Source organism: Triticum urartu, chromosome 7, assembly GCF_003073215.2.
Source record: "Triticum urartu cultivar G1812 chromosome 7, Tu2.1, whole genome shotgun sequence".
Lineage (NCBI taxonomy): Eukaryota > Viridiplantae > Streptophyta > Magnoliopsida > Poales > Poaceae > Triticum > Triticum urartu.
The window spans coordinates 171,885,001-171,895,459 of record NC_053028.1 but is presented as its reverse complement, the minus strand read 5'-3'; the positions used below and the strand labels follow the sequence as shown (position 1 = coordinate 171,895,459).

Below are 10,459 nucleotides of genomic sequence, written 5' to 3'. Positions count from 1 at the left end.
CCAAATTCCTATTTTTTTAGCACGCCCAAATCCCCGCAGTTGGTAATCTCCAGTTAGTTGGTTCCCAAATTCCTTTTTCTTTTTGATAAACCCAAATTCCTTTTTTTTAGGGGTCCCAAAGTCTTTTTTGAGACCTATAGATGAAGATGGGCTGCCATGCGGCCCACAGGCCTCGAGTGGCCTTCTAAAGAAAATAACGTTTATTCACTCATCAAAAGAAGTGTCTAAGACTCAAAAAAATAAATCAAAAGAAGTGTCTAAAAAAAACTCATCAAAAGGAAAATAAGATATTTCACCGGTCCACCCAACCGCGCACCTTTCCCCTCCCCTCCCCAGGAAATCTCCAAGCCTAGGACCTCCCCCCCTGGCACACGGAGCCCGCCGCCGCCGACGCCACTACGAGCCAGAGGGCTCCTCCCCTCCTCCGCCGCCTCCCATGCCGCGCGAATCCCGCCGCCGCGACGACAAACCAGGGGGCTCCTCTCCTCCTCCGCCGCCTCCCATGCCGCGCGAACCCCGCCGCTGCGACGACAAACCAGGGGCTCCTCCCCTCCTCCGCCGCCTTCCATGCCGCGCGAACGCCGCCGCGGCGACGACAGACCAGAGCGCTCCTCCCTTCCTTGCATGCCGCTCGAGCGCCACCGCTCCGACCAGGGACACTCTTGGTTCCACTTTCGCCTCCCCAATGGCCAGCAAATCCCTGTCTACAAAGATAGGCAGGGAGTTCTCTTCACCGACCATTGTGGGCCGACACGACCCGTCGCAGATGTCTGCAATGAACTCTTCCCCGGCCTCATCCGCGATCCCCCACCGCCGTATGCGACATCTTTTATGCACTGCCGTCTTTTCTCAGTGTATATCATATCTTCTCTTGTTTTGTTGAATGCTATGGCTATGGTCCTGACCAAACTTAATTGAATAGGGTCGCAGACCCTGAGTCCAAACACCCCGAGGAAGATCAAAAAACGCCCACTGCAAACCCGCAATATGTCGATGATCTGCTGAACAAAGCCTATGCTGACCACAAACTGCAGCTGGCTCAAAGGTATGCGCTTTTTATCCGAGCTTTTTGTGCCAGTGCTGCTGAAATCATCACATGGTGTGAATGAAAAAGAAAAACCACAATGTAATACTTTGCTGCAAATAATCCACAATTAGCAATGCAACACCAACTTATGGATTACAAATAAAAAGTAGACATTATAGACCAAAGTAGATTCTTTATCAGATACACGCCTCACTGTAAAACTGTGCATAGCCACCTACCATTTTCATCAATAGACATGGGTTTATAATAAGACTGTGCATAGCTAGCTATCATCTTTCATCAATGTACATGGGTGTAGATAAGATTATTTATATCTACAGTTTTGCTAAAGCACATCTAGATGTGCCCTAAGTATTTCACATCTAAGTCATATGTCATTGATTTTACGTGAAGATTCATGCAAGCATTTTCTTTTGTCCTTTTTCTGTTCCTTTCTAATTTGATTGAGTCATTTAGATGTGCAATAACTAGTGCACATCTAGATGTGCCCTAGACAAACCCATCTATCTAATAGAAGTCACGTTTACTTTCTTCTTTCTTTACTCTCTTTAAACCACACTTTCTTTTGTGCACGACAATGTCCCTCTATTTTATTTCAGGCCTAAGGAGTTGCTTGACAGTACAACACTGGTGGAATCATCCATCACTAATGCTGCTTCTTCCTCTCTGCCAGAGTCACCATCGTATGCATGAACCTCGCTCTCTCTCTCTCTCTCTCTCTCTCTCTCTCTCTCTCTCTCCTTTGTTGAAATCATGAGTTGTTTCCCTGTGATCTTTTCCATGGGGAGGGACTGTTGATAGTAGGCACGGGTGAACTAATTCTGTAATGCATGAACTAGCAGTTTGTTTTTGTCCCATTTTCTTTCATATTTCTCATCTTGTGAAATCAAATTTTTTGTGTTCCATTTCAGGTGCGAGGTGCCAGATATCTTGGAATCGGAGCTCAACACTACCCCCTCATTGTCTTCATGTGTCTTTTCATTGACGCCTACTGGTCTACTTATTAAATATTTTGTCAGAGTTGATAAGGAGGGACGTTTTCATACATATCCTGATCGCGGTGGACCCTTTCAGAGTTTGCATGAAGCTCAACAAGCTATTGACTCACATCATGTTGTTGAGCGAAATAACTTGTAAGTCTATCAACTTCCTTAGATTTTTGTTTCAGTCTGTGTGTTCTCATTTAGATAACGAGGCTACATTAATTTTAAAGTTTTGGAGATTTTTTGAGTTACGGGAATATTTTCTGTTACTGTTAAAAAGTTGAAATAGTAAGCAGATCTTAAAATTCAGAAGATATATATAGATGTTATGCTATAGGTATATTTATTTTTACTTGACCCTTAACTTGTGCAATTGGGTAGCTAATAGCCGCCGCACCCACATGATAAAGATGGCGATAGCCAGGCACACTTATTAAACAAAAGGTTGATATTTCTTCACATAAGATATGCGTTGAGAACTTAGTTTTGTAAGCATGTCGTGAGTTCAGTTTTGTTTTGCCTTTTGTTGCTTATTACTACCATGAGTTTTGTCATTAACAGCGCTCTATATGTAAACTAGGTGCATGAATGGACTTTCATCTAGGGAGAAGTCTGTGCGGTATGCTTTATACTGGCCTCATGATGGCACAAGAAGAAATTCTGCAGCAGCCTTTGCTGCCATGAAGACCCGTCGCCCTAAACAGGAAGTTATTAAAGCTCTACTGGACAAGTACAACGAGGACAATGATCTTTTGGGGGTATGCTCTCTCCCTCCCTCAGTCTCTCTTGTGCTTGTTTGCATGGGTCGAATGCCATCATATTCATGTCCATACTCAATTTTAGGATCTTGCATATCGACTAGAAGAAATAGTGAGATATAAACCATGTTTTGACGGGAAAGACTGTGATTATAGGTCATATTCACATTTGAATATGACCATAAAGACTAAAGGAGCCGATGATCCCCGCAAGAAGCTGTATTTTGCTGAAGTCACTTGTATGAGAGGCGAACATGAAGAGTATGTGCTCACCTGTATCTGCGCAGTTGAACCTGATGCCAATGGTATTCTGTACTTACTTTATTATTTGCTTTGAGTTTTACGGTGTTCATTCCTCAAATTTGTTGTTGCACTCCTTTTAAAGGTGAATGCCTTGTGTGTGGAGATCAAATGAAGCACCCCATTGATGCTAAATACAACCATGGTCGCTCCACGCCAATCTTTAGATGTTGTTCCCATGCAGATGCAAAAGCCTTGGGTGACGAGGTATGATAATTTACTAGCCTCCTAAGCCGAACTTTTTCTTATGTTTAATTGAGTATTGTGGGGACTGCGTGATATTTTCTTAGCATGTTTCCTTATATTCAGTCAGTGGCGGTGCCAGGATCCAAGCCTTTTGTTGTCAATCTTTTTAAATGGAATCATTTTTTGGACAAAATAAACAGGAACATAAAAGACTGTACTTCATTTTACACATATTTCTGGTTGCAGCCCTTTGACAAATTTATCAATTTATCATTGGTGTCATTACCAAACATAAGATCTAAGAAGTGACAAAACAAGCCTTTTACTTACTATGAAAAACAAGATCTTAATTTCTTAGTACGAGAAAAAAATTGGAAGAGGAAGAAGATATAACATCCAAATGGAAGAAAAAGGACCTCGTGCTAGACTCCTGGTGCACTCGCCGGTCGCCAGAGGTACATTACTGCAGAGAGTAGGAGACTGGCTGAGGAGGCGGCCGTGCTCACGGTGGTGATTCCGGGCGGCGGGGCGGCGTCAACGCTTGGCGTGCAACATGCGCATCCGTGCATGATGTGCTCCTCCATGCCGGCGTTATGCCCCGTTGGCCATTAGGGATTACATGGGAAGGTGAAAAAGAGAGAAGTAGTAGTAGAAAGAGTAATCACGGGATTTGAGAATCCACTGATTATTGAAGTTATAATTTGGACGTCTGTGTGTACTTTCCTTTGCTATATGGGCCAGGCAAATCACAGGCAAACCAGATAATAGATGGGCCTGTCTTGGTCAGTTTCCAGAACCTGTTTCTTAGCGCTGGGGTACGGAGACGTGGTGGTCTTCGATGTTCCAAATTGCTGTGTAGTCGCTGACTACCCAGCTGTTACATTGGATTAATGACCTCTTGATGGCAAACCAACAATAATTGCCATCCTAAGTTATTTTGTTCCTTAAGAAAGTGATTAAATCCTTGATTCATTAAAATGAGACCATACAACAATTTACAGAGCTAGCAAGATACCTATAATGGTGATCTTTTGAGTATCAACCAACCTTACAAGTATCCTGTCAAAACATGGTTTATAGCCACTAAGTTTCCAACAACATTAGTATGGCATCATGATGGAGCAACTCAGTTTTAAGCAAACCTAGCAAGATACCTAGTATCAAGAAAGATTTGTAGCTTGTTCTTATAGGATATACAAAATGATTTCTAACAGCAAACAAACATCTTAGGCCAATTTAAAGACACGGTTTTACCTACTATGAAAGCATCATTTTATTTTCAATTGTGCAGGGTCGAATTCCTTGATGAGATAGCCTGTCCATTTGATTGTGACACTTTAAAGTTTTGCTGCTTATTGTTAATATCATATTTCCTCCCCATTTTGCAGTTAATTACCGTGCATGATGAGGCTTGGCTGGAAAAGGAGGAAGCTAGGGTGAGACGAGTGTTCGAGGAAGTGGCTGAGGATATCAAGAAGGAGAAAGCGGCGAAACTGGCCGAGGCTATCAAGGAGGAGAAAGCGGCGAAGCTGGCTAAGGCTATCAAGGGGGAGAATGCGTTAAAGGAAGTGAATGAGGCTACGGAGGTGGGCACCATAGGGCATGGCCATGCAAAGAGCGCCAAGTATGTAGTACCGGCTAGACGAAAATGAGTTGCTTCTCAATTCATGGTTACTGTCGATGGTGTCTCTTTCTCTCTCTGCTGCACGTACGGATGGTTGTGCAATGCGAATGTTCAACACACCCCTTAGCAGACACGCTTCAGCATGCTTTTGCTCAAGGCCCAAGAGACCTGCAGAGATGACCACATATGAGAATCCTTGGCTGAAATCGCCGAAATGTCTGGCTGAAACTAGTTATGTACGTACTACAAGAACTGAAATTCTTCTGCTATCGAACTACAGTCTACTCTATCCGTCTCAAATTACCTTGCCTTGGCCCAAGTCAAATTTTATAGTCTAACCATGTACTCCCTCCGTTTCTTTTTAGTTTGCATATAAGATTTGGTCAAAGTCAAACTTCATAAACTTTTACTAACTTTATAAAACAAAATATCAACATTCATAATATGAAATCAGTATTACTATATGCATCATGATATCAATTTTCATAGCATATAGGTTTAGTATTGTAGATGTTGATATCTTTTGATATATATTTGGTCAAACTTTGCATCACTTGACTTTGATCAAATCTTATATACAGACTAAAAAGAGGTCAACGGAGGGAGCATATAGGAAAAAGAGGTCAAACATGCACACCAGCGGTAGGTGGATTTGTCACACTTCTCCACTTATCTCCCGCCTGCCCCTCTCGTACGGGTGCTCAGCGTACTCTTTTATCTCCTTTCCTTGCATACCACTGTGGTCGACGCAGCATCCTACCATGAAATCTTCAACGCCATCGGTCTGCAAGCATCACCGTTGTTGGCTAGAACTGGCAGCCCGGCAAGATCCGGCTAAATTTCATGTTTTAACCCATTTTGTGTACTTTAGCTAGATCTGACCCGGTTACATTTTTTTCCGGAATTTAATCCTTTTGGATACCGCCAAGGTCCGTGGCGGTAGCTTTTGACAGCCAACCGTTACCCCCCGGCGGTAGGTGGCATAGACGGCCGTTTGGCCGTTAACGGCCGATGACGTGGCAAAGTACCCTACCGCCATGGTTCTTGGCGGTAGGGTAGCAGAGCCAACCGCTGGGCTCCATGGCGGTAGGTTCCTGGATAAGTGAGGGGTGGGGGTTGTGCTCTTCCACCCACTCAGTCACACAAGGTCTAGTCCTGCGACCTTGTGCTTTCTCGTCCTGTAGGTACTGCTTGAACTCGGCGAGGCAGAGCTTCACCGAATCCAGAGACATGCCCGACAGAACATGCACCCACGGCGCATTCGAATGCCTCCATTAAGAAACCTATTCCAGCCACACGTTGGTTCACGAGCGGGTCTATATTGGTACTGTAATAACAAGTGTTAGTGGTTACTTTACTTACATTTAATTAGCTCGGTGCATTGGCTCGTTTTATCAGTGCCGCAGGATCAACATGCACAACAATTAAAATTATTATTCTCAGAATACACACGATCATCACATTTTCGCACTTTCACACAGATAATACTACCAAATTTGAACTGTTTTCTATGGTTGCTGTCCTCTGCATCATCATGCCGTGTTTCCCAGCTTGTAAGATTCAGAACCAACAAATAAGATTCAAATAATAAGTACAACAAAGATGCCTACACATCTCATTGATTCCTAGCTTGCAAGATTCGGAACCAACAAATAAGATTTAAATAATAAGTACAACAAAGATGCCTGCACATCTCATTCAATCCCAGCTTGCAAGATTCATAACCAACAAATAAGATTCAAATAATAAGTACAACAAAGATGCCTACACATCTCATTGATTCCCTTCTTGCAAGATCCAGAACCAACCCATTAGAGCCTTTTGATAAAGTGAATATCGAGATTAAATCCATCTTGGCTAGCCGTGTCATACAACCCAAGAACTTGGCGAATGCTCTTGATCATCACAACATCTGTACTTGAGTATTCCTGTTTTGCATAACACAAATAAGAAAGAGCATGATTACTATAATTGTGGCACTGCTTGAACTCAACCTGCAGCTCCACTCGATGATTCAATTCATGCGACTTTTTCTGCAGTTCACCTAAAATGAAGCAACGATTGCATCATTCAGCTAGCAAGAAGTACTTGCTCCCGTGAGCTGGCAGTTTCTTCTTTAGTAGTTGCACTAAAATTGAGGAACATTAAGGTTGGCTGTCCGGCTCATGTAAGGTGCAACTATAATTTTCTTATCCTTTTGTGCAGTTCCACTAAAATAAAGTGCCATTATGGTGACAGTGACGACTCATCTTGCAAAAGCTAATAAAATGTTGCACGAGATTACCAGCATAATTTGACGGAGATTTTTGAAACTCCAATCACCATTTTGTGAAGTTCTACCAAAATTAAGAGATGTTGCCCAAGTGACATTTTAGTTGAACTGCACAAGACACTCATTCCAAAAAAAATGTTTTGTGCAGTTCACCAAAAGGTCACAATAGCAACAAGGTGAAATGGATATCCCTGTCTGCACAAAAAGATAGAAAGAAAACAGTTGCTGGTCAATAACAAGATACGAATCATATACGAAATGAAAAGAAGCATCTTGACTATTCTCATGGCAATCATGTGTGACGCCCCAAGACCGGAGCTTCAGATGCTTTCCTTGATTTCCGAGTTGTCGTCATGTGTTTTGTTTTGCTTGTTGCATTCCTCTTTGCATCATGTGCCTTGCATCATGTCATCATGCCATTATGCCATTTCCTTTTTTAAAAAACTCAACAAAATAAAATGCACAGATCTTTGATCTATTTAAATTGAGGGAACTCACATGGTGATTTATCTATATAACCTATCCTCCCAATATACTAGGGAGCTATAATAAATATTCCGTTCTTTTGGAAATTACCATAACACACCTGCAATATTCCCCATGCCTTTTCTACTTCTAGTGGAACGTCAAAGCCTTGCCCAATAATTCTTTTCCCTTTTATTGGGGTTCCTCCAAAAATCTGAACATTTATGGACCTTCCTTTTACCAAGTCCCAGTTCAAACCCATTCGAATTAAATTCAAATGAGTTTGAATTTATATCTTTCAATCATGCCATTTCTATTTTTTTGGGACAAGCTCATTTTTGTGAGTCCGGGGAATTTATCCGTGTGTCCAACTTCTTCCCCTATCCTCCTCTTTCTTTTTTTCTTCTCTTGAATTCTTTTTTGCTTGGGCCTAGTCCTGCCAGGCTGGCCCATTTGCGCTGAGGCCTCTAAGGCCCAGCCCGCGTGCCCTAACCCTAGGCCTCGGCCTCTCCTCTCAATCCCCATCTTTCCCTCCTTCGTTCCCACGCGCGCCGCCATCTCTCTCCCTGCTCGATAACCCCCACCTCTCGCTCCCGTGCCCGATCGACCAAGCGCCTCCAAGGGCGACGCCCGTCCCTGAGCAGCGATCCCCTCGCTTGTCCTCCTCCAGACCCCGTCGCTCTCCTGCCTCCTGCCTCCCACGCGCCTCCTTCCTCAGTGCCAAGCCACCATCGTGACCGTCCTCTGCTCTACCACGCCACCAGCAAGCAGCCGCCCTCGCCCATTCGACCTCCTCCCGCTGTCCACCCCGCCGCGCCATGCCAGCGGCCGCCGTCGCTGACGACCTCCACCAGGAGCCCGCGACCCGTACACCTCCTCCCGGCCTTCCTTCCTCTGCTCCATTCACGCCTCTGCTTGTCCCACTCGTAGTGGCCGCCGCCACGGAGCTTCAAGTCTCTGGCAGCAACAGATGCAGGTCCGGGCAGCCCTGCACCATATCCACCGTCCCGCCCTCGAGGACGACCCCGCGCCCCGTCTCCTTCGTTCGCATCTCCTCCATCACTGCGCCTCCTGCTCCGCCAGCCATCTCCGCCGTCCTTGCCCTGTATCCAGCCGGAGCTTGCCTTCCAGCTCCGGATCCACACCTCCCGCGCTCATTCCCGGCACCGCGGGAGTGTTGCGACGTCTTCCACCCAAAAGCCGTCATGGCAGGCTTTGTGTCGTGTCTTGATCTCCTGTTCACGTTGACTGGAAGACCACAAGAGACCTCTTCGTCTCCTGCACACGTTGTTGGTCAACAGTTTGATGCACACCAAGTACCTCGACACCAAATACCCTTCGGATGCGTCAAGGCCGCCTTGGAAATCGCCAAGTACACCACCGACAAGATCACACGGATGCTCGAACGAGTGCTGAACGAAATGCCAAGTACCACGATGACCATCGGCATGTACCCCTACACCGCATCGGAACGCCGAGTTTCCTCTTCGGATGTGTGTATGACTATCAGGGCCAAAAGACCCGTACACCATTATCGTCTCCAAAGAACCGTGTAACGAAACCGTCAAGTTCGACTACGACTCGTGTACGACTATGCGGGATTCCTCGGACGCCGAGTTCAACGATGCATCAAGTTCCTCGCCGTGACCCCGAACATCTACGGAAACCCGTGCAACGATAAACATGTACCACTACTGCCGCCCATACTTCTACAAAATGTGTACCACAACCATCGCCGAAGACCCATGAACGACTAACGATGACCCTCCAAGTTCATCCACGATTGCTATGTGCCACTACCATCGATGTGAACCACTACTTCCACTACGGCATGAGTACAACTACTACCACTACAAACGTGGCGAGAACGTCTACTTCCGCTATGAACTTGATCCGTTCCGAAAAGTCTTGCCTCGAAGGTATAACCCCGAGACGACGCCCGTGAACGAATGAATGCATGTTGGATGAGATGCACCCTTTGTCTGCACCGTGTCTGTATTGTCACTCGTTTCCATGCCACTAACTCGTGGGAACCCGGTAGTCGGGAGCACCCCACCATCTTGCTCAACTCGCTCACGCCCCATCTTTTTCACCAGCATCTCAATCGAGTTACTGGAACCGGAACGTTGCCGTGGCACCGTTTTGTTATCATCGCCGTGGCACCCTTTCTTTCCACCACGGTGACAAATGCTTCATAATGCTCATGTCAACTTTTTCATAAAATTGCATAAACTTGCACATGTCATCCGCATCATGTTAACAACATTAAGAGGTTTAAAATTGTTGTTTTGCATTAAATTGCTAAATGCACATGAGGATTTACCGGAATTGTTGTTTGTTGTTCTGGCCTCATTTAAACTTGACTAGATAGTTAGTTTACTTATGCTTCACCCTCTTGCCATGTTTAACAACATTTAATATTGTTGGGTACATAACCGAGAGAGAACTAAATAAGTCATGTGGTGTTCCGTCAATATGCAACTCGTTGCATATTGAGCTCCACTTAATTTATAGGATTGTTTGTGCATTTTGCCATACAATGCCTCATTAAACCGGACATGCATCATACTTGGTTGTGCATCATGCCATGTTTATGTGATGGTTGTTTACCATGTTGCTTGCTTCTTTCCGGGTTGCTTCTCTCGTTAGCTTCGGTTTCGTTTCGGAGTTGTGAGGTTTCGTTCGACTACGTCCGTTTATCTTCTTCATGGACTCGTTTTTCTTCCTTGCGGGATCTCAGGCAAGATGACCATACCCTCGGAATCACTTCTATCTTTGCTTGCTAGTTGCTCGCTCTATTGCTATGTCACGATACCTACCACT

The 10,459-nt window shown here is 44.9% G+C and overlaps 1 protein-coding gene across 1 annotated transcript; it reads left to right on the top strand.

The window, feature by feature from the left end:
- Positions 1-301: 301 nt before the first annotated feature.
- LOC125521307 lies at positions 302-5,202 on the top strand. Its single transcript, XM_048686360.1, has 8 exons — positions 302-815; positions 923-1,045; positions 1,648-1,731; positions 1,960-2,181; positions 2,612-2,789; positions 2,875-3,094; positions 3,175-3,296; positions 4,664-5,202. Exons 1-8 carry the CDS (start codon positions 568-570, stop codon positions 4,925-4,927), a joined length of 1,461 nt encoding a protein of 486 aa, XP_048542317.1. The 5' UTR covers positions 302-567; the 3' UTR covers positions 4,928-5,202.
- Positions 5,203-10,459: the final 5,257 nt, after the last annotated feature.

Bases quoted from the DNA above. Each gene is read 5' to 3' on its own strand.
- LOC125521307 (XM_048686360.1), top strand. From the start codon at position 568: ATGCCGCGCGAACGCCGCCGCGGCGACGACAGACCAGAGCGCTCCTCC. The intron at 816-922 runs GTATGCGACATC...TTAATTGAATAG, and splicing joins ATCCGCGATCCCCCACCGCC to GGTCGCAGACCCTGAGTCCA. The intron at 1,046-1,647 runs GTATGCGCTTTT...ATTTTATTTCAG, and splicing joins AAACTGCAGCTGGCTCAAAG to GCCTAAGGAGTTGCTTGACA.